General features: G+C 40.3%; 4 protein-coding genes across 7 annotated transcripts; 2 read left to right on the top strand and 2 right to left on the bottom strand.

Moving 5' to 3' along the window:
* Positions 1–6,251: 6,251 nt before the first annotated feature.
* On the bottom strand, positions 6,252–12,320 carry LOC107496944 (sister chromatid cohesion 1 protein 1). Of its 4 annotated transcripts, XM_021127366.2 has the most exons (21): positions 11,640–12,320; positions 11,328–11,396; positions 11,158–11,216; positions 10,904–10,948; positions 10,794–10,813; positions 10,621–10,697; positions 10,327–10,444; positions 10,059–10,140; positions 9,911–9,989; positions 9,560–9,672; positions 9,195–9,271; positions 8,954–9,106; positions 8,653–8,818; positions 8,414–8,493; positions 8,124–8,316; positions 7,949–8,006; positions 7,625–7,791; positions 7,431–7,512; positions 7,226–7,338; positions 7,008–7,095; positions 6,252–6,392 (listed from the first exon to the last, which is right to left on the bottom strand). In XM_021127366.2, exons 1-20 carry the CDS (start codon positions 11,690–11,692, stop codon positions 7,013–7,015), a joined length of 1,887 nt encoding a protein of 628 aa, XP_020983025.1. In that variant the 5' UTR covers positions 11,693–12,320; the 3' UTR covers positions 6,252–6,392; positions 7,008–7,012. The 4 variants fall into 4 exon arrangements, with proteins under 4 accessions (XP_020983025.1, XP_015973750.1, XP_020983027.1 ...); XM_016118264.3 differs by lacking the exon at positions 6,252–6,392 and having other exon boundaries at positions 6,685–7,095; positions 11,640–12,319; XM_021127368.2 differs by lacking the exons at positions 6,252–6,392; positions 11,328–11,396; positions 11,640–12,320 and having other exon boundaries at positions 6,685–7,095; positions 10,904–10,945; positions 11,158–11,250.
* LOC107496947 (protein VAPYRIN) lies at positions 12,256–14,156 on the top strand. The gene is made up of 2 exons (XM_016118275.3): positions 12,256–12,921; positions 13,623–14,156. Exons 1-2 carry the CDS (start codon positions 12,256–12,258, stop codon positions 14,052–14,054), a joined length of 1,098 nt encoding a protein of 365 aa, XP_015973761.1. The 3' UTR covers positions 14,055–14,156.
* A 1,386-nt stretch (positions 14,157–15,542) lies between these two features.
* Positions 15,543–17,800, top strand: LOC107496945 (peptide-N4-(N-acetyl-beta-glucosaminyl)asparagine amidase A). Its single transcript, XM_016118269.3, has 2 exons — positions 15,543–17,029; positions 17,145–17,800. The coding sequence occupies exons 1-2, from the start codon at positions 15,737–15,739 to the stop codon at positions 17,691–17,693; spliced, it is 1,842 nt and encodes a 613-aa protein (XP_015973755.1). The 5' UTR covers positions 15,543–15,736; the 3' UTR covers positions 17,694–17,800.
* LOC107496946 (probable methyltransferase PMT23) lies at positions 17,753–21,461 on the bottom strand. The gene is made up of 8 exons (XM_016118272.3): positions 20,880–21,461; positions 20,345–20,494; positions 19,668–19,938; positions 19,487–19,597; positions 19,147–19,318; positions 18,804–19,055; positions 18,408–18,602; positions 17,753–18,262 (listed from the first exon to the last, which is right to left on the bottom strand). The coding sequence occupies exons 1-8, from the start codon at positions 21,354–21,356 to the stop codon at positions 18,067–18,069; spliced, it is 1,824 nt and encodes a 607-aa protein (XP_015973758.1). The 5' UTR covers positions 21,357–21,461; the 3' UTR covers positions 17,753–18,066.
* Positions 21,462–23,262: the final 1,801 nt, after the last annotated feature.

The following is a 23,262-nucleotide window of genomic DNA, read 5'->3' as shown; positions in this document are numbered from 1 at the left end:
TCCCTCCGTCAACACGGTATGAGGCTGACCCCCCTCAAGTGCGCCTTCGCCATGGAAGCCGGCAAGTTCCTGGGATTTATGATAACTCAGAGAGGGGTAGAAGCTAACCCGGAGAAATGCCAGGCAATACTCCAGATGAAGAGCCCGGGCTGTATCAAGGACGTCCAGAGGTTGGCAGGACGGTTGACCTCACTTTCCCGGTTTCTCGGAGCTTCGGCGACAAAGGCCCTACCATTTTTTAACCTCATGAAGAAAGGGATGGCATTTGAGTGGACACCCGCATGCGAAGAAGCCTTTCGACACTTCAAGGAAATCCTGGCGGCACCCCCCGTTCTCGGGAAGCCAAGGGACGGGGAACCACTATACCTATACCTCGCTATAACAAGCGAAGCCCTGGCCGCAGTACTGGTACGGGAGGACGGGAAAACCCAACAGCCAGTCTACTTCATAAGCAAGGCTCTGCAAGGAGCAGAATTAAGATACAGCAAGTTGGAAAAGCTAGCCCTAGCGCTCCTAACTTCCTCGAGAAGGTTGAAGCAATACTTCCAGAGTCACCAAGTGGTCGTCAGGACAGACCAAGGGATTAGGCAAGTTCTCCAAAAACCCGACCTGGCGGGAAGAATGATGACTTGGTCCATCGAACTCTCCCAATACGACATCCGATACGAGCCCCGGCAAGCCATCAAGGCGCAAGCCATGGCGGATTTTTTAGTTGAAGTAACGGGAGACCCAAGCGAAGACATGGGTACACGGTGGAAGCTCCATGTGGACGGAGCCTCCAACCAGACCTTTGGAGGTGCCGGGATCATCCTGGAAAGCCCGATTGGGGTTGTATACGAACAATCGGTCAGATTCGAGTTTCCCATCTCGAACAATCAAGCAGAATACGAAGCCCTCATTGGAGGCTTAACCCTAGCAACAGAGGTCGGCGCAAAAAGGCTGGAAGTATGCAGCGATTCCCAAGTCATCACTTCCCAAGTGAACGGCAGCTACCAAGCCAAGGACCCCCTGTTGCAGAAGTACTTGGAAAAGGTCAAAAGCTTGAGCCAAAAGTTCGACGAGGTCACGATCCAGCATGTACCCAGGGAAAGGAACACACGAGCAGACCTTCTATCAAAATTAGCCAGCACCAAGCCAGGGGAGGGAAACCGATCTCTCATCCAAGGCATGACAAGGGAACCCGCGATCACACTACACATAGCGACCCTAAGTCCTTCATGGCTAGACCCCATCACCAACTACCTAGAACACGGCCAAGTCCCTGGTGACGAAAAGGATGCGTTGAAATTAAGGAGGGAAGCGGCCAAGTACGCTGTCATCCAAGGACAGCTGTTCAGAAAGGGACTCAGCCAACCCTTACTGAAGTGCCTACACCCCGACCAAACGGACTACGTCCTCAAGGAAGTCCACGAGGGCTGCTGTGGGCACCACATCGGAGGAAAAGCCCTAGCAAGGAAGTTGATCCGAGCTGGATACTACTGGCCGACGATTTTACTGACAAGAAGTTCACGGAATTTCTCAGCGGCCTGGGTGTAAGGCAAAGGTTCTTTTCGGTAGAACACCCTCAGACGAACGGACAAGTAGAGTCCGCCAACAAGGTTATCCTTTCAGGGCTGAAAAAGAGGTTGGACAATAAAAAGGGTGCTTGGGCCGATGAACTAGCAGCGGTTCTCTGGTCCTACCGAACGACCGAGCAGTCGTCTACTAAAGAAACTCCTTTCCGACTAACGTACGGTGTGGACGCGGTGATACCCGTGGAGATCGGGGAACCAAGCCCGCGGTTGCTCCTAAAGGGAGTGGAGGAAACCGTAGAAAAGGACCTAATAGATGAAGCCAGGGAAATGGCCCATTTGACAGAAACGGCGCTTAAACAAAGAGTGGCTCTGCGCTACAACACCAAAGTACTCAAGAGGGAATTCGAGCCAAACGATCTCGTCCTGAGACGAAATGATATCGGCCTACCGACCCCTGGAGAAGGCAAGTTAGCGGCCAACTGGGAAGGCCCATATAGAATCAAGAAAGAGATGGGAAAAGGAGCATTCAAGCTAGAAAGACTTGACGGCAAGGAAGTCCCGAGAACATGGAATGCGGACAACCTAAGAAGATTCTACTCCTAGATGAAGGCCCGACAAACCGACCAGGCTAGCTAAGTAGTCAATTCGCAAATTTACCTTTTGAACTTCTCATAGCGACTTACAAGTCCTTTATACAATTACCGAATAAGATATACTTGTGCAAATTTTCTCTCCTATTTTGTCACTTAATTTTCCAGATAAATCACCGCGTCCAACGACGACGCGCGTCCCCGGGACTGATCACCCCGGGAACCCGTCAAACGACTACGCAAAAGGCCATGGGCCATTGACATAAGTGATGACAATAAACCAAAAAACGGTTAAAAGAAACGGAAATACAACCAAACGAATGAGGAGAAAATCATCACGACAACATGAGTAAACGATTAAAAACGGTCGTTAGTCACAAACCAAGATAAAACGGCTAAACGTCAAATTGTTCGCAAGCCAAATACGGCCGAAACTAAAATAGTTTACAAGTCAAAACAAAACGGCTAAAACTATAAAAAGAGGACTTATTTCTTGGGGACATCGACAACCTTGCCATCCTGAATAACCTTGCGGACACCAATCGCCGACGTGTCGAATTCCGGGGCAACAATCTTAATTTGAGCTTTGAGGGCGTCCTCGGTAGCCAGGATCGCACCCTTGCCCTGTTTGACGACGTCCTTATACTTCGCCTTCCATGTCGACAATTCGGCCTCCGCGGCCCGCCTCTCTTCCTCAACTTCGGCCACACGCTTTTGCGCCGCGCCGACTTGACCTTCCAGAGCCATTTCACGCTCGACCAAGCGTTCAATCGTCGCGTCCGACTCTTTCTGTTTCTTCTCGGCAGCTGTTACCTTTTGTTCGGCGGCGGTAGCTTTCTGCTCGGCAGTGGTGGCTTTCTTCTCGGCAGCATCCAACTTTTCCGAAGATTGAGTCAACTGCTCCCGGAGAGTCTCAACTTCACTTTTTAGCTTGTTATTGGCCTTCCCGGCAGAATCCAACCTCCGGCGGAGAGACTCCATACCAGACAGTTCGAACTCGGCCTTCCGAGCTATGACTGCGCCACGCAGGAGAGTCCGATACATCCACCTCGCCTGCCCGGCAAGAGACGACTCGTGGAAGTACTCTTCGGTACCGGGGATCAGCTGGGAGTCTATGAATTGCCCGGCATCGAAATTCCTCTCCATGAGAGTAAGGACTCCCTCAGGGCTAGACGACGCCGTGGAGGCCTTCTTTCTCTTCTTCGGATTGGGAACCTCTTCCACCTCAACATCCGGGTTAGACTCGGAAACCCCAGTTCCGATCACCTCGCAGAGAGGGGAGACATGGACCGCTAGTCGTCACGCAATATCAACAAAAAGAAAAAATGCAAAGGGAAAAGTAAAAGGCTTCTCACAAATATAGTTACGGCCGGACTCCCGGTCACCCATAAGGAGATGGGGATTTACCGGGTTCTTCCCAAAAACTGCGTTTAGCACCTCGGTAATTTGCTGATCTACTGCCGACATGTTTTTATAAATTACCTTAATAAAACTATTGGCTCCTGCCCCGAAGCTCCAATAAGTCGGGATGAGCCGTACCCCCTCCAAAGACAACCAAAAGGGGTGACGACCTTTGGCAGGGCGGACCTTAAAATATTTGTCCTTAAACCCATGATAAGAATCTTCAAACAAACTAAAAATCTTCCGACCCTGGGCGGCCCGGAAGGACATGAACCCTTTTTTGTGTTTCCCCTCCTTGGAAGGGTTTGTGAGAGTGAAGAAGAAGAGGAAAACATCCACAGACACCGGCAGTTCGAGATATTCACAGACCATCTCGAAACAGCGGATTGAAGCCCAACTGTTCGGATGCAACTGCGACGGTGACACGGAAATTCGATTTAAGAGCCCCATTTGAAAGGCTGAAAACGGAATACGAACCCCGACTTGAGTGAACATGGCTTTGTAGAACCAAATCCAGTCGGCGACCTGGCGGGGTTGGAAGTTGATTTCGTACAATCGCTCGTGAGGAGCCGGGACGAAAACATCGTAATTGGCCTCCTCGTCAGTCCCACCACACAAGTACCCGGCTTGTCGGAACTCGGTGAGCTCCTCCTCGCCCATTTGATTGGGTGATTCCCTTATATCGGAAACGACCCAAGCATATTGATCGTACGCCGCAGGGTTAACGGAAGCCCGGGAAACCGTGCGAGCCATACCTACATGGGGGGACCATCCAGTCAGTCTAAGAGATCGGTTGCTCAGACCGAATACAAATACTAACCCCACGACTCCCCGACCAAGGCTAATCACGACTAAGATGGCAAAAAGATCAAGAAAAAACCTACCCTGGAATGGTACTCCCCCCTAACGCGTCTACTCGCAACTAAAAGGCTACACAGTAACATCAAAAAACCAAATAACAAGCATACAAGGATAATGCATAAAAGGGGAATGATTCGAAAATTACCTAAGTTGATGAAAAGAGGATGAAGTTGCGAGTCTGGGAAAATGCAAGAAGGACGAACAGAAGCACCACAGCAACGCCTTGAAATCTTGTAGCAGAGAGGAAGAAAGGGGAGTGTGAAAAAGTATAGAAGCATCGAAACCGGTCGTTTAAAAACTGCTTCCCCAAAGCGCGAAAACACTTGGGGGCAGAATAGTCTTTTCAAACGGGGTTTTTTCACCCCATTATGAGCATTCAATGCTCGGCGCAAGAAACGAAGCGATGAAACGGTTGCTTGGGCAACCAAGGGACACGCGCGTTGGGGGCATACCCTTCCCGCGAGCGGCCGGCCAAACGAGATGTGAGACGACACGCCATTGGTAACTCCCACGACTACCATTGGCGCGCGGGGGCACTGTTACGGCCCGGCCCAAAATCTGCACGGGTCGACCCGACCCAAGCAATACCCGACCCGGACACGCGTCCTCCAACAGACCCGGACACGCGTCCTGTACGGTTCACACACGGCTGCAGGATAGCGTCCTTGGGAATATGGGCCTGTCCCATGAGGGGCCCACTACTGACATGTATATAAAGGGAAGATTGGCTCTTTCCACGAGGTACGTCACATCCTTTCGACCCTTTACTCTGCTCGCCTGCACATTACTGACTTGAGCGTCGGAGTGTCTTTGCAGGTGGCACCCCCCCTCATCATTTCTCCAAGACAAGTGCTCAGGTACTCGACTACTCGTAAGTAGTGCGACCCAAGCCAAGGCGTCCTCACCCCCTGCATCTGTCCACCCGATCTGTTCGGAACCCGATCAACGAACATATATATTTTTATCTGAAAAACGCAAACAACTAAGCGATAGAACTATTTCCTCAATATGCGGTGCGACTTTATTTTTCTATTTCTATTCGCCGTGCAAACCTAAATACCAATAGCCACTGTATTTTTTATTATTACGTCTTGATTGATTATTCATTATTGAATTGAAATGCCACTGCATTTGTCATTTGTATGCAACCAACGTATACTATAGGAAACATTTCAAGTGCTCCGGAGAACACTGGTGTTAACCATTAATTTAAATTAATATATATTATATATATTTTTCATAATTCAAATTAACGATTAAAACAATTGGTACACCGGACTTCCAGTGAACTTAAAATGTTTCCCTATACTATAAATATAATAAGGTGTGACCAGCACTGCTCTTCATTGATTTTTCAAGAAACAGTTATTGACTACACTTCTTTCTTTAAGTTGCAATAACAAAATTTAAAATTCTTTATAATTCAGAGTTTGACACTCGTATCTCGTGCATGCCACTAGACACGTGCTATTAACTTGTATTGATAGCATACATGTATCTGAGTTGTGCATGTCTGGAAATTATGGTGTCGGCATGGCCAGACCCAGAAGCAAGTGCAATCAACTGTATTAACTATTAAGCTTCAAGTTACATTACATTACATTATAAAGCAAACTTCTTTTTTGATAGAAATTATAAGGCAAACTATATGTCGAATCGAATAAAGAAAGAATGAAGCACCAATCTCTCTCTCTCTCTCTCTCTCTCTCTGCCGGATCTCATACGTTTTCATTTTATTCTCACTTATTAGTTAGATAATAATGTACTACAAAATTATTTGTCACATGTTATTGTTTAACAGAGTAAATAATTAATTTTTTGAGACTATTTTTATTATTATCTGCATCTAGCTGAAAAGGCGTTCCACTTTTTGGATCCATACGTTCCGCAGTTTATTAGTGTTTGTTTCTCATTCCTCTATTTAACACCGTCCAAAAAGGCCATCTTCTATTTCAGCCCAAAAGAATTTGTTTCTCATAGTGCTGAGTGCTGAACGATTCACCAATGGTTCTCTCATCCTTCTAATCTAAAACATATGTAATATGACTTCCAATAAATACTAATAAAATTAACATAATTGCATTTGTTTTTCTCGCACTAATAACGTCTAAAGATGAAGTATGGATGTGTTGTATGCTTATGCATGTGGAAATTTAAAGAAAAGAGGGAGAGGGATGGATTTCATAATAATCCCATGTAAATTTCATTACACCTTTCCAAACAGTCCGAAATACAAATGTGTGTTTTTCTTCCACAATTAGATTCCTAAGGCTGTGATCGTATACTAATAAAGAACGAAAAACAAAATGATCCCTCTAAATACATTCTTAATTATCTTTCTAACTTCCAATATATATTTATTCAAATGTATTGCTATGGCTTGAAAACATAAAAAGTTTTGGAAAATTAGAAAATGATTAGTTTAAGAGTATAAATCATATCTAATAAAAAGATTCTTAATGTAATTTTTAAAGCATAAAGCATGTGTGGTAACTAATAACGGCATATAAGAGCTGCTTATAGTTTCCTAATTTAAACACCTACACCACTTGTTTGCTCTTAAAGAAAACAAAAACATTCGTAATGCTGCTTAAGACTTTAAGGGAGGAATAAGTATGCATAATTGAGGAGGAAACAAAACCTTGATCACATTTTTGATCCTCTAGAGATGAGAATTTCTCCATAAGACACCTTTTGCTGAACTCTAATGGCATCACGGGAAGCAAGAACTATGCACAAAAGGTTAACAAACGCAGATATTAGAAGGACATTATGAAGTGTTGTTTTTATATATATTTGTGTGCGCGTGCGTGTATGTCGCGTGTATGTGAGACGCAAATGAATAAAATCAATAAATACCACAAGTCGAATAGAAGAGTAGCGCTGCTTTTTTCCTATCCATTCCAGCAGCCAGGATATTAAGGGATTCAGCATGAGGAGCTCCAGATGTGCTGAAATGTGCTCTCAAATGCCTGTTCACATTCAAAAGTAAAGGAATAGTGGTTATTGTAACTGAAAATTGCTTTTATTATGGAAATTAGCAAAATTCCATTGAGATTCGTACAATTGGATAGAATCTGTCATCTTGTCACTGGGATGATTCATTTTTACTGGTGTTTGCGTGGGTCCTGTCTCCACAATTAGTTCTGAAAAGAAACTTATAAGGCTGATCATTCTTAAGTTGATCAATAGCACAAGAGAATATTACCTTTTACCTATCACAACATTTAGAGAATCTATAACTACTAAATTAACTACCTTGATCAGGTGTGGAACTAATTCCAGAACGCCTAGATATGTGGAAAGCTACTTTCTCCTCTACTAGTGATTCAAGGCCTCCGCTGCGGTGGAAATATCCTTTCTTCTCTACTCCTTCAAGGCCTCTGCTGCTGTTTCCAGATGATGAATTTTTTTTCCTTTTGTCTCTGTTAATGGTTTCCAAATCATTAATCAAACAAGCATTTTCTGCTAGACCATAACTCTCATCCTATTTTCATCATATGTCAAGATGGAATGGCCAATCCTTGAAAGTTGAAGGCTTAATTAGCATTTCACGAAGGTTAGTTTCTGTCATACAACTACCTTCTTGAATCGTAGTCTGGTTCCGAATCTGATCTTACATTGGAATTATTGCCATCTCCTACAAATTCACATAAAGGAACAATTACCGCACATTTTCTCTTAATCACAGGTATACACCTGAAGAATTGACTTGGAGAAACAGAAGATCAAGTAGCCAAATTAAGATGAATTATACCAGATTTCCCTGATGGTAGCGTTGAAGTAACTTCAGGAGCGCTCACACCATTTCCAAGGTTAGCCCACTGTACATCTGGGGGAAGGTTAGCCCACTGTACATCTGGGGGGGTTTTCGGTTGTCGAGCACGCTGCTTCTCAACTGACTTCATTAGTGGTTGATTCTGTGGCACATTGTCTAAATCTTCATAAGCCTACATATATAAACATTTTATCCAAAATGAATTAGTGTTATCTGTATCCTTCAAACACAGGGAAAAGAAAACTAGAATAATTATACACGTGACTTACATTTCCCACAAAATCTTCATTAAGTACCCCTGGAGGCGATGAAGAAGATGGCACTGAAGGATTGGATGCTGAAGTCCTTTCTACATAGGATGTGATGTTTATTACCTTGTTTTTCATTTTCTGTTTTCTTTTCCTTTTTTATTATGTTTAAAATTGAGCATTGGGTAATTTCTAAATACCAATTAGTACCATTTTAAAGCCACGCTTCCCAAAGAGGAATAAAAAGACTCTATACCGACCTGATGGTGAATGTTTGGGTGGTTGAATGCTCTTATTCCATAAATCAAGTATAGGTGCTGGATAATATACATCTCTATTTTCACTTGTAAATAAACCACCAATAAGCACAAGAGGTGGTAGCTTCATGAGGCTAGATATCTTTGTTGAAGACATGATATCAGTACGCTGCAACAGAAGTAGCAGTATAAAACTAAGTTTATAATTGTGCTAAATAAGTAAATAACCAGCTGACACTAAACATATATATGCATATATCTTTTAAATGCAAGGATTGCAGCATTCTGGATATTGATTGAATACCTTTCTCTTTCTTCCTCTTTTTGAAACAAGATCAGAAGCATTTTGAAGCCAGTGCTGGTATATATGAACAGGAATTATGGTTTGCTCATAATCCATTGCAGTTCCTACTGGTTGTCTTCTTTTCCTTTTTGTTGGGCCTGGCCTTCCACGTTCCTGTTGCATTGCGCTTCAAAGATTGGTCATTTTCTATTCTATGAAGCATGATATATTGATATCCGTTGTATCAGAAAAGTTATGCTACCTGTCTGTCTCCCCTGCCTACGTCACATTGCTGGATGATCGGGTCTCCAGCGTGCTGTTGGTCATGAATTACATCATCTGCAGATTGTTATACATCAGCATGTACTTCTCTTTCTTGTTTTACTTTTTTACGTTAGCAGTATTTAGTTTTCATAAGCAGCAAATGTTAGCAGTACTTTAACAATGTAAGGTAAAACATATTGAAGGAAAGAGACAGCATCATATATAACAATGTCCCTGAAATTTGGCAGAAGAATTAATGTTTTTCTATCCAAACAATATTTTGAACTATAGCATGGTTCTGAAACAACTGCACTGTTTTAAGATCTTTGTGTTTACAGTGAAAGAAATTGTTCACACACACACCTCTTGTTGGCTCACATTGATGGGGTGGGGAGGGTACAAGCGTGGTTGGAATTTGAGTGAAACCTCCTGAAGTTCCATTTACCTGTGTTTCCTCGTCATCTTTGATGTCGAACCTGAGGCCGTGTTGACAAAATAAAACACATAAGATGACAATAAATCATATATTCAAGATTCAAGACATTGATATTGAGATATCATAATTCATAAATGAATTATGAGGGAAGTGAAATAATTTAAACAGCAAACCAATTTTGACTTAATATAGATTTTCAAGCTACAAATATCATATGACATGCTGTTAAAAAACAGAAAGCAAGTCTAAATAAACAAGATGATAGAAGCAAAACCAACCTTTCAAAGCGATTGAATGGATTCATATTATCATTGAATGAATCGTTACGTTCAAATAAGGTAATATTCTCTGCATCAGCTGAGAATGATAAGAGTCAGCAAAGGGACACATTCACAACACGTATATGGATAATAAAATCAAGAAAACCTTGATGGAGATGTTCGGATTGAGCGTCCTCCCCCCTAGCTCCATCATCAAAATATGCTGTTTCATCAACATTGTCAAGCCGCTGCAACGGACAAAATTTAATGCTTACACAAGCTGAAAATATCGTTCATCCTTAATATAATTTATTGACCCTTTTATGCAAAAACAATTAAAAAAAATCATTATAATTTGGTTGATAACACTAGTTGAACATGATTAATTAATGGCTATATCCATTTTGTTTATAACGAAGAGACTTGACACACACCATAGTAAAATAGGCAGCAGGCTGGAACCCCATTGTGGTGGCTGTGTTGGAAAACTGAAGGGACTCAACATCTGCTATATTCATATCTTCGATCTCAGGTAGAGTAACAGCCTCTTTCCTATCAAATAAAAAAAATGGTTAATATAGAACAGCGTGAAATTTCAGAAGCAATGCAATAGTATGATCCTACTCTGTAATTACATATTTTTTTAACCAAAAAGAAACACAAATTATTCATAAGCGATAAGAACTTAAAATATGTAAAGTAATAAGCAAGTGTTAATGTTAGGTAACTTGGCTTTAGATTTTCCTTTGGGAAGTACTGTAGGATGTGGTACACTCTTTACTTTCCATGCTTCATTGATCTCAGCCTGAAACAAACAGGAATTGAAACCAATTTATTAGAGGAAAAACTAGAAACTGAAGGAATATTAAACGTAGCAAAAAGTAGTAGTAGATCATCGTACCAGAAAACGGGTAACGTCATCTACATGAAATATTAGAGAGTGAGTTCAGAAATTTCTTGGAAAATTGTTATGCACTGATATGGAACTTCTGTAAAGGATTCAGAGCTTACCATAAAGGAGCTTCACTTTTCTCTCGTAGACAATCACTACTCCTCCTGGTGGAAAAACGCAATCAATAAATAGATATGCATAATCTATCTAATATATTTCGACTAGCTGAAATTGGAAACATGAATTCGAGAGAAATTGGAAGAGAACGAAACAATAAGAAAATAGAGCTGCATAATCTATCTAATATACACTACTACTAACTGAAATTGGAAAAAGAAATTGAAGAGAATGAAGGATCGGAGAGAGCCGTTACCCATGAGAATACCAGAGAGTCTCAGAGCCATGGGAACCGATGGGTTCAAAATCTCTTCGCTGTGAACAAGCAACAGGAAACGGTGTCAAGTTGCTGAGAAATTTGATTCGGAAAAAAAGAAGAAGAAGCTCCACTGAACGAAGAAGAACTATATATAAGAAAATCGTTACCAGATCTTAATGATGTTGAGCTTATCTAGTTTCCTTCTGTTGATTTTCGCGTGCATTGTGGCGGCCATCCTTCATCAAGCAGCGAGAGGAACACAAAGATTACAATTCTTATGATTTCAAAGAGGAAAACAATATACTATCACTGTTTAAAATGATTTTATATAAACTTTTGAATCCTGACATTCAGAGTTTGAAATTCAAACTTCCTCAACAGAGATATGGAAATGTTGACCAAAATTTGAAATCAAAATGAAACTCAGCTAAAATTAGGAAGAAGAGCACATTGATGAAAACAAAAAATGTTACGAGTACCATATTTGGCCGAGTGGAGCTTTTCGTGCAAGAAGCTGATGAGAGTAAAACATATTGAAGAAGTCACCAAGAGATAGATCAACTCTATCTGTGGCTGTGACTGTAAAATAGCAACAAGAACTCTGTGCAGTGTTTTGTGAGTTATTTCAAGAAATGCAAATCAAGAAGAATGAAAACGAAGCTCTCTCTCTCTCTACTCTCTTGTTCTGTCTATAAACCCGCCAATTGCAATTGCAATGCAGGCAACAAGCGCGGGTATGGAGAAGAAGAACGTAGCAAACAGTGATGCACATAATAGTCACGCGAGAACAGTGTACTGATTATCCACGCGTTATACAGCAATTGCTTTGCTGATCCACGTGGAGCCTCATCATGGCGAGTGTTTTACACTCGCTTGGTCGTTGATGTAATGAACCAATTTCGCACCACAACCAAATGTTGAATCCGTTAGGACTCAAAACCGTTAATAAATTTTAAAAAATAAATAAAATTTTGTCGTAGTCACGTGACTGCCATGTTCTCCCCCTCAACCCCCTCTCTCTCACTCGCTATAACAATGTACCTGAGAATTGGTTATAGTTAAGTGTGTGAGGAAAAGTTTGTTGGGTTTGATGAGATGGAGAGGTTGGTGGAAGTGTCCGAGCCAGAGGTTCGGATTGAATTCGCTTTGAACTGCAAATGCCGAACCACGGTGACACTGAGGTCCGTTTGCTCGAACTTACCCGTGGCATTCAAGGTTCAAACGTCTTCACCCAACAAGTTTCTGGTTAACCCTCCGAGTGGACTAATCGCACCACTCTCCTCCGCAACCTTCCAAGTCATCCTCAAACCCCAGTCTCAAATCCCACGCGCCTATCCACGCTCCCCCTCAGACCGATTCCTCATAAAAACAGCTGAGTTCGTTTCCAACTCGTCCGGTTCCACTCGCCCCGACTCGATCAACTCATGGTTCGCCTCTCGCCCAAAAGGGTTCTCCACTCTGGACATCAAGCTCAAGGTAGCGTTCGTTGGGCCAGTGCTCCTCCGCGAGGCGGTTTCGCGCGGGGACTTGGATACTGTTAGGAACTTGTTGAAACGGCAGCGTTCGGTACTCGCGGATTTGACGCCAAGTGAAGCTGAGTCGCTGCTCCGAGTTGCCACCGAGTTGGCCGACCCGGAGGACATGGTTCATTTGCTGCTTGAGGCTGGGCTGAGGATCCAGGAAGCTGTTGGATCAGATAACGTCAACGGCTCTGATGATGTACACGTGGTGGACGGGAACATTGGTCCTGACGAAACGCATGTGAGTTCTCGCATCTCTTTGCTTTCTTTCCATTTTTGTCTTATGTTTTTGACGTGAATTTTTGTCCTGTTGTGAGCCCATAACTATCTACTTAAAATTCGTTTGGCGTAAGGTTAAATTTTTAAAAAGATGTGTAATACTTATATTCGATGATTTGTCTAACAGTCCACAGTGAAACCCAAAACTATAGATTGGAAACACACACGTTTTTTTTTTTTAGCCGAGTGTGATGATTCCAGAAGGGTTACCATATTATATCGTTTCTTAGTCTTGGGCTTTAGCCCCGTTGTTAAAAAATAAAAAAAGAAACAATTAGCCAAGTGTGACAAAATATCAACAACAATATTTTACCAAAAAAAAAAATAAACAATAATAATTGATCATGCATTGCATTTTTTCTTAATTGCTGGTTAAGCTGTTATTAGATATATGGACTTGATAGAGATCGCATTTCAAGTGTTCGTGTCATATAAATTAGGAATTTACACATAGAATATGGCATCACCTGCAATTCTACTAAAACCAACTCCTTTATCTTTACCTATTGGTAAATTTTCATTGTAGAGATGAATTGAATTTGTGGTTTACTATTGTCATCATAGATGTCTAGTTAAGAATTTCCCATGATAATAATCATACAAGAGACTATGAGTAGCTAAGACTTTATAATTTTTCTTCGTGATGAAACCTTTTGTGCTTAGAAAGATGTGGTGAATGATGAGGAACAAGGAGAAGCAGTATTTGAGGCTGCGAGGCGTGGAGATGTGAGGCAACTTGAGACTCTAATGAAGAGAGGTGGCGGGGTTGTGAGCTACCGTGACCAGTATGGTTTGACTGCGCTTCATGCCGCGGCTTTCAAGGGGCACAAGGATGTGGTGCTGATGCTAAGCGAAGCAGGGACGGAGTTGGAGTGTCAGGACGAGGAAGGTCACGTGCCGCTGCACATGGCAGTCGAGGGTGGTAATATAGAGACAGTTCGGGTTTTGGTGGACAAGGGTGCAAACATTAATGCTATGAACAAGAGGGGTGCCACCCCTTTGTACATGGCGAGAGTATGGGGTTATGACGATATATGTGAGTTGCTTAGTAGTATGGGAGCATTACCTTCTTCTCTTCCTATTGTTTCATCTTAAAGTGTGTTTGTCAGCACTCATCAATACTGAAATCAATGTGAGCAACTATGAGATACAGATGACCATATAAATGTAAATTATCAATATCTCCTTGTTTCTTAATATTTATGGTGGATTTTCTTTTAGTCTAGAATAAACATGTTTTCTGTTACTTCATTGACATGCTGATGAATCTAAAATCGTGTAAATTGCATCTTAATGGACGGAGAAAAAGCGTGTGGGACCTTAAAGGAATTGCAGTAGCATTTAATGCCTTAATCTGTAGAATGTTTCCTCATAAGAAGTTTCCCAAACGGAAATATGCTCCTCAGGGGCAAATTGCTGCTTCGTTTATTAGAGATTCCTCTACCTGCTTGTGGGAAGGGAAATTCCATGGACCTTATGCTACATTTCATGTGAAAACTACACGAATTTATAGTAATAATTTACTTTGATTGATTACGGTGCACTATTCATTAAGCTGCTGATAGAAGATACTGATAACAAGAAAAATCCAAGAGGTATACCTGTACAACAAAATTATACGACTTCTGTGAGCAACATATCAATTAAGAAATTTCCCGTCTCAGCTTTATTCAATTATATACACGAAGCCATCTCTTTACTTGTAAATTAATCAATACATAACTCATCCAAATAATTAGGTGATGCTGATGATACTATCCTGAACCATTTCTTGTCTCTAATTTTCCACGTATCCGCATTGATAATCTAAATTAACAGCCTCCGTTAAAAAGAAAGTGAAAAATACCATGAACCAATCATTCATATAATTGTTTGGTTTTCCTAATGAAGTACGAATTTGAGAGCTCTTAAACAACAATAACATAGTTTTATTTTGTATTGATGATCATTTATACTCTCTCTTTAAAAAAAAAAAATTAAACGACTTTTTTATTAATTTGTAATGAAGAGTGTAATCTATAGTAATTAATTAATAATTAACCACTCCATTGATTTATAAAAACAATGTGTAATTCAAGTAAATTCAACTCATTTTTCTCCTTATTCTGAAGAAGAGGATTTTGGTTTTATTAAAAGAATTAAAAAAATTTCTATGAACACAATAAATTAATTATTAAATATGTCACCGTATATTTTTGTATTTTATTTATATTATTTTAAATATTTTTCACATAATAATTAACTACAAAAATAATCAACTCTACTATTTTTGAAAAATACTAGAACACCAGCATAATTTATTGTTTTTTATCAGTAATTAGTTAGCAATGTTTAAAAGTGTGACAAAAAATATATTAATGAATTATTAGACTAAAAAAAGTGGACGGTTGACTAAAAATGTTGGTTAAAACTTAAAAATAATAAATTTTGCAGCCTATGAATTTTTCTCATAAAATAATAATTTTTTTAAAAAAAGTATAATTAAATGTTTTTATGAAATACATATGCATAGTATGGTGTGGCTGCTTCATATAACATGGTTGAAAAGAGTTACTTCTATCATAATGTGGAGTTAAACTTTGTCACAATATGTGTATAATCAAATTTAATTTGAAAGTTCAGTCTAACAAAAATGGGATTAAAGAACAAGAACTTGCTCCAATAGTACCCAGGTAGCATTTATTACCCTTTTAGTTTCTAGTTTGCTGCGAGTGTTGAGCACTAAAAACAGTCCCTTCCAACGGCCAATCAAACCTAGTGAGTAACGAGTAACGAACATGGGCACCTTCCTTTGTTTCCTCTTCCTCCTTCTACTACTCACGTACCCACCCTCAACTTCAGCCACAGTCTCACGCATCACCCACGAAGACCGTTTTACCCTCTCCGCCTCCCTCCACCGCGGCCTCGGCAGCAGAGAGTACGTCGAAGTCAACTACCCTCCGCCGTCTTTGGACCCAACCCCATCATGCTCCCACAGGGTCCTCCACCACTCCTTCGGCGACACCATCAACTCTCCACCGTACTCCACTCCTTACTCCCCTCCACCACGCTGTCCTCCCCCTTGGTCCCGCGTCCTCCTTCACTTCCACGCCTCCTCTCGCGGCGACCAGTACGACCGCATCGCTGCCATCTGGCTCGGCGGCGCCGAGCTCTTCCGCACAAGCACCGCCGAGCCAACCGCCTCCGGAATCTTCTGGAACGTCCGCAAGGACATCACCAGGTACTCTTCACTCCTTGCCAGGTCCGATCTCGAACTCACCATGATGCTCGAGAACATAATTAACAACGAATTCACCGGCGTTTACCACGTCACGGTTACGTTTCTCTACTACAATGCAAACTCCGTTAAGGTTCCGTTTAGGCCATGCGGCAGTGAAGGACTCACTTCCAATCGAAGGTCCAGATCTCTCATGAATCGCGATCCGGTGATTTCTTTGGACGTAGACGAATCGCCGGCAGATTTGATTATTCCGATCGCCGACGACGGTGAGCGGGGGTTTTGGTTCAAGGTGGAGAACGAAAGGGACTTGCATTCCAGAAAGATTCGAATTCCACGGAACACGCACCGTGTGGTTCTTGAACTATACGTGTCGTTTCACGGAAACGATGAATTCTGGTACACGAATCCGCCGAATTCGTACATCATTTCTAACGGTTTAGCGACGGAGCGCGGTAACGGTCCTTACAGGGAAGTTTTCGTGACGATTGACGGCGATATTGTCGCGTGGGAGGTTCCTTTTCCGGTAATCTTCACCGGCGGCATCAACCCACTGTCGTGGGCGCCGGTGGTGGCCATCGGCGCCTTCAATCTCCCTTCGTACGACATCGACATTACCCCGTATTTGGGGAAGCTTCTCGACGGGAAGGAACACAAGTTCGCATTAGGAGTGTCTCAGGGCATTTCATATTGGCTATTGAACGCGAATCTCCATGTTTGGTTGGATCATGCATCTAGAGTGGTTCAGGCTAGCTACCCGGCTCGACGGAGCCCTGAAACGAACATCGAACGGCAAGAAGAGTTTCTAGGGCTCAATGGCGAGTTTGAGGTTGAAGCAGAGAAGGAAACTATGGTAGTTACAGTTAGTTATACAGCTAGCATGTTAGTTAGTTAACTCTGGTAGTTGAGTTAGTTATACAGCTGGCATGTTAGTTAGAATTTTAGTGAGTTTGTTACTTGTGTTGCAGGTGACAGGGTGGGTTACTTCAAGTGCAGGGAATGTGACTACTAGTATCTCACAAATGTTCTCGCTAAGGAACTTCATGAAGTTCCAAGAGGACGGAACATACAAGATGGTGAAGCACAAGTTCAAGGCAAAGACGAAGGTGAAGGTAAAGAACAGCCATGGCGAGATGATCGCGAAGCTCAAGGTTAAGCGGAAGTACCCTCTGAGGGTCATCACATGGACCGAGCCGATTTTGTTTGGGGATGATGATACTGATGACGACGATGACGACGCTGAAGATGAGAAAAGTTACAGGCTTGTCACCAATGTTTCTCATACTCTTGAGCAAAGCTATGTTAGTTCGTGCATTTCAAGGTCGATTGAAAATAAGCAAGATTCAAAAGGGTGGATGGATGTTAAGGGTCACAATGTTCTGTCAGGTCAAGCAAACACCAAACAGAATTATAGCTATATTGATAGGTTTAATTGTTACTCTCGCGATGTTGCTGCGGCTAATGGAAGGCTTATTAGAGACGAGTCAAGTGTTAAATGTGAAAATTTTGTTATTTAATTTTTGCTGCCGTGCTACCTCTTTGTGTAGCTTCTATTGTATTGTTTTTGGTCACAATATTGATTATTGAGCATCTTATGAATTATGATTATGAATCTTAACTTGTATATTGTTCTCATGCCCCTGTTCCAGGATGTTACAAAGAGCAAAACACAAGTTCCCTCTATGAACTTAATTTTACTGAACCTGGAAAACCTGTGATGTATATGTAAACAAAGTACTCAAGTTTACATCAAAAGGTAATCATACTGCAAATAAATTTGGGGTATCCTTCTCTATATTGACTAAAAATAAATTCAATTGTCAGCGAATTTCTTACACTCATAATTGGTTGTGAGGTTGAAAAACAAGCCTGAGCAGCAGCAACCAAACCCTATTCAAAAGCCGTGGGGCGCCAGAAACTCTTCTTACCAACAAGAAACTGATTTTGATGCAATGATACAGACCAGTGAAGCGAATGCAATACTGGGGTCAGTTTGTTTAGAATCTCCAGAGAGTCACGAACCACCAAATATCCATCCGGTCTCAATATGCGATCAATCTCCGCAACCACATCTACAATATCGCATCTGACAAGATTGACAATTGTCAGGATCAAAGACATTAACACAGCTATGCTATAGGATATAGAACTAAACTCACTGAGTTCTAGAAAGATGACAATAGCAGAAAGAACATTTGTCTCAAAGGTTTTGGTTTCTCCAACAAGCATACCTTTTCTCAACATATTGGAAGAGAAAACTAGAATGGAGGAGATCATACGTGCGAGGATAAGTGTTGAAGGATTCGCACCAATCATGATACATTCCTATTAACCCTCTGTCGTATATAACCGAAAGAGTATCCGACACGTCAATCGGTACCACATTCATCACCCACACTGGTAGATCAATGAGTGCAGAGGCAAATCTGAAATAAAATGCTTATCAGCTTCAAAGAAACTTGGATTAGTCACTGACAAAATTGTATTGATGCAAATAGCAGTCAAAGGAATCAACAATATGGATCTGTCTAGGCCTGAAAATTGCATATATTGTACCAAGTCACTAATAAATGAAAAGGGACCGAAGCAAGAAAAAAACAATTAATCTTTAATTAAATATGCTTTACCCTGCATAACCAGCATTCATGTCCATCACATTTCGTATACTTGACCATTTTATTGAAAGACCTTCTGCATAAACATCTGAAACTAATTGAGACCAGTGTTTGCTGTCCTTGTAAAACTCGTCAGTAGCATTCGAGTCAAGTAAGCTCGGAGGCTTACTGTTAAGTCTCTGGGGCCAAGGCATGGGCCAGCTTTGCAGTTCGCCCATACCATCGACTGGGAGAGGAGTCAGGCAACTATCAAGTTTGGCATACCTAAATATGCTCATGCAAAGAGAGTCAGCAAGGACAGAAAATTAAGTGCCATAGGAATATGACATAAACTAAATGGAAACAAAAAAATTACCATGAACTATTTTTCGAGTCCTTATTTTCGCATAAAGGAGGAATTTTCTCTTTGCGATTCTCATAGCAGGAAGAAGAGGTGGGCTTCTGGTAGATAACAAGCCCGATTCCAGCTGAATCTCGAGCATTACCCACAACCGACCAGCACATAGCTTTGGTTATTTCCACCATCACTGCACAAAGCAAGGACAACAAATACATTAGAAAAAATTCTAACTGCTTTTAGGACTAAAGCTTTATTCTTCACCGGTAAAAACAACCTTGACTAGAGAGAAAAAAAGAGATACTGACATAGATGTATTCGAATAAATAAAGAGGGAGAGCGAGAGAAAAAGACTAACCACTCCATATTTGCTGATCCTTTTCATTGTCGCGATAAACTGGAGTTGCAGACCATGCAAAGAAGCCTCCTGGTCTGAGAATCCTATTGAGTTCGTACAGTGGTTTCCCACCTAAACATGCGAAGCATATTAGTTAACAGTTCTAACAGATATTATAGAAGGCTAGGCAAGAAGGAATTACCATCTGCTTCCCAATGAACCCTGCAGCGTGCACAATGGATCATGTCAAAAGCATTATCAGAAAAAGTCAACTTTTGTGTTCCAATGACAGAAAGAGTTGCAGGAATTCCTCGCTCCAAAGCAAACTGTATCTGAGCTTCATGTTCATCCTTTGGAGCAAATGACATGGTAATGACATTTTTGTCCAGCAGATAGCCACCAAAGCTAGCAACACCACAGCCAACGTCTAGAACAACCCTGATATGCTTTCCCCATTGAATTTTGGGTAATGTCTGGTGAAAAATCACAAAATGTAGTAAGCCTTCAAGAAACTAAATCAAAATCTAGTTATATTAAGGTAACATTTAATTAACAAATGTAACATATGTAAGCTACTGAATCATTGCATTGAAATCATTAAGAAAGAAGATATTTGATAAAATGTTATCAACTCTTAAAAGATGTTTTTGGAATTTCGAAGTCGTCGGCTCAAAATTAGTAATAAGAGATAAAATCAGATCATAGATGAGTTCTATTAATCTTTAAAGAGAATCAACAAAACACAATATCTATCTATACTATAGCCAAAAACAAAGGTTATAAGCCTAACTATTCTCTTATTCTATACACATTTAGCTCCTACCCGAATTAATATGCTCAAATCTAAGGTAAATAATTTGAGAGCACATGAGAGTGTACCTCCTCCATGAACTGAATGTAATGATCAACTCCATCTTTAAATTGAGTACCACCACCTGGAAAGACAAGATATTCGCCGGACTTCACCACCCAGTGCTGGTCCTTCTTGTACTCAACTAGCTTTGGATGAGGGACATTATCATACCAAATCTGAAAACAACAGTAACATGAAACTCCTATAACCATGACTAGATAAAACTTAAAAGTAAGAATCAGATGTTTAACTAACAGTATCACCACTTTCAAAAGAGATCAAACATGTGAGTAATCACAGCAACAACACCATTCTGCTATATCCGTTTCAACATAATTTCCGTTTTAACTACTTCTGTAATGTATGAACTATGAACAAAACATATGTCTAGATATATTGATTTTTCAATGTAACAAATTAGTGAAAGAAACATTTGTTTGAGGCAACTCATGTATACCAGATAAGTACTAATTTTATCAACATGAGATTGATACATCCTTCAACAGAAATCAAATTACAAATCACAAAAAAAATTCCCTCTTACCGAACTATCAATCTCACCATGTCCCTGCTCTTAGGCCACGGAACCGGAAATCTATACCCTTTGGGAAGTGGCAGCAAACACTTGAGAGTGTTCTGAGGGCAATGCCTCTCCCTGTGTTCCATGTGCTTCCTTGACTTGAGGGCCTTAATGGCTTCCCAATTATCCAAACAGGGTATATAATCCACCGCCAAAGGTCCCTTACAAAGCTTCCAATCGATAAGAACAGCCTCTTTCTCTTGCTCTTGTTGGCTTTGATTAGTAATTGCAGGAGGAGGTGCATGATGATCATGTTGGGGTGCAGGGAGAGGGTTAAGTAGAGATGGTGGTTGGTTTTGGACATTATTGGAGGAGAGAACAAAAGGGTTGAAGGTGGAGATGGTGGTGTTGGTTGTGTTAGTGAAAATGAGGATACCGACGAAAAAGAACAAACCCAAGAGAGTTAAGATGAAGGGGTATTTTCTCTCTTTGAAGAACTCTTCACCTATAATTCCCATTTATGTTTGATTTGGTAACACAATTGTGATGTGAATCTGGAAATGAGTGTCAATGAAGGAAGGAAGGGAGGCACCAAAGAGGGTAAATATGGATGGTGATTGGGACAAGAACAAAAGTAACCACTGACACACACATTTAATTCTAGTATCTTGTTACGTATTTATGTATGTACAATTGTACACTGTACTTCTTCAACCCTCCCACCCAACCTCTGATAATGACAACCTACTGAGTCAAACATACTCAGCTTTTTTTGTGTTTTTGTGTTTTTTTTTGTACTATGTTAAAAAATATATATTACAATTTTTCTGAAATTAAATTTTAAATGTTTTTTAACTGGTATAATTCATTAAAATGGGTGATCAATGATGTACAAATATACGAGTTAGTCTAACTTTTCACGATCTGCAAAAAGTCAAAAGACAATCATGAAAAAATGCAAAAAAAATAAAAAAATTACAAAAAAAAAAACTTAGAAAGCTAACACGTGTAACTAACTACTTTTTATAATCTACAAAATGTTTCAAATGAGATTGTTTTCCACACATACAAAAAATATAGTCCATATCCATGTAATACATATTATATCACCGTTTAGTTAGGGGCACTCTATTATATATATTAAAATAGTATAAATTGAAAAAATAATTTTTTATAGTTATTTTTTATTATTTTATTATTATTTAAAATATAAATTCTATTTTTTTAATTTTTTTTCATCCCATAAAAAAAAAGATAGGTAAACTTATATTTTTACCATATAATTCACCTTTAGTTAACAGAAATGAGCATTTATCATTTTAGCAGAAAATAATTTATGAATGGAACTAAAAATGGTGTTATGCAAGATTATTGTAACATGGTGTGTTATCCTGGAATGTGGATCTGTCAAAAACAGTTTCTGAAAAACGCAAGTTGCGTTTTATTGATAAACAAAGATGAAACCAATGCATGGATGGGACGTGTCTGCTGCAAACTGAAAAACGCAAGTTGCGTTTTATTCTTGGGTAGAAATTAAACCAATGCATGGCAAAGGGTTTGGTCAAGCAGCACTCCACAATCGCAAGTTGCGATTGTCACTGACCCTTATTGCATGTTTGACGCGTGTCTGATGAATGGGTTTGGAGAGGGCTTTAAAAAGACAAAATACAAACGCAGATGGAGAGAGGGAGAGTCTAACAAAGTGAGATGAAGCTGCGGTGAAGGAGCATGAGATGAGAGTGTTGCCTGTGGGAGGAAGAAGAAGAAATAGTAGGCTGGGTTTCAGTTTATGAAAAAAAAAATGGTTCGTAATTTTACGTTACCTGAAGAACACATTATTGAGTATTTGGATCATCCACAATGGGTAATATAATTTTTTTTAATTTTATGATAAATAAATATATTTATTTTTAATTTATTTTTTTTATTTGAACAGTGTTATTGTTATTATTACTGTTAGTTAGTAACAACATTATTATTATTATTATTATTATTGTTATTATTATTATTGGTGCTAAAAAATTTTGATATTGGAACAAAAGGAATGATATACTTTAACATGGTAATTTTTGGTGTTTTTTAAAATTGTGGGAGTATACAAATCGGACCCTCCGATTTGTGTTTAAAAAGTTGAAAAAATCTAGAGTACACAAATCGGACCATGCGAGTTGTTTGATTTTAAAATTTTGCTTAAGAAATCGCATGGTCCGACTTGTGGTTTGACAAATATAAATTTTGGAAGCTAGAAAACGGACCTCCGAATTGTTTGTTGTTTTCAATTTTTTTATTAATAGAGAACTCGCATGGTCCGAATTCTGTTTCATTGACACCACATGAATGTGAAATTTCTGGATTCCCCACATTTGAGTTCAACACCACTTTTTTATCCATATTCAAATTAAAAAACCTATTATTATTATTACT

The sequence above is a fragment of the Arachis duranensis genome, chromosome 7 (assembly GCF_000817695.3).
Source record: "Arachis duranensis cultivar V14167 chromosome 7, aradu.V14167.gnm2.J7QH, whole genome shotgun sequence".
Lineage (NCBI taxonomy): Eukaryota > Viridiplantae > Streptophyta > Magnoliopsida > Fabales > Fabaceae > Arachis > Arachis duranensis.
The sequence above is the reverse complement of the archived record's forward strand: the minus strand, read 5'-3'. Positions and strand labels throughout refer to the sequence as shown.

Bases quoted from the DNA above. Each gene is read 5' to 3' on its own strand.
- LOC107496944 (XM_021127366.2), bottom strand. From the start codon at position 11,692: ATGTTTTACTCTCATCAGCTTCTTGCACGAAAAGCTCCACTCGGCCAA. The intron at 10,141-10,326 runs GTGTGTGTCAAG...TGTCCGTTGCAG, and splicing joins CTGCTGCCTATTTTACTATG to CGGCTTGACAATGTTGATGA. The intron at 7,792-7,948 runs GTAGTTGTATGA...AACCATTAACAG, and splicing joins CCAGACTACGATTCAAGAAG to AGACAAAAGGAAAAAAAATT.
- LOC107496947 (XM_016118275.3), top strand. From the start codon at position 12,256: ATGGAGAGGTTGGTGGAAGTGTCCGAGCCAGAGGTTCGGATTGAATTC. The intron at 12,922-13,622 runs GTGAGTTCTCGC...TTTTGTGCTTAG, and splicing joins TTGGTCCTGACGAAACGCAT to AAAGATGTGGTGAATGATGA.
- LOC107496945 (XM_016118269.3), top strand. From the start codon at position 15,737: ATGGGCACCTTCCTTTGTTTCCTCTTCCTCCTTCTACTACTCACGTAC. The intron at 17,030-17,144 runs GTAGTTACAGTT...CTTGTGTTGCAG, and splicing joins AAGCAGAGAAGGAAACTATG to GTGACAGGGTGGGTTACTTC.
- LOC107496946 (XM_016118272.3), bottom strand. From the start codon at position 21,356: ATGGGAATTATAGGTGAAGAGTTCTTCAAAGAGAGAAAATACCCCTTC. The intron at 20,495-20,879 runs GTGAGATTGATA...TGTTGTTTTCAG, and splicing joins GGCCTAAGAGCAGGGACATG to ATTTGGTATGATAATGTCCC. The intron at 18,263-18,407 runs GTATGCTTGTTG...CAATCTTGTCAG, and splicing joins TTCCAATATGTTGAGAAAAG to ATGCGATATTGTAGATGTGG.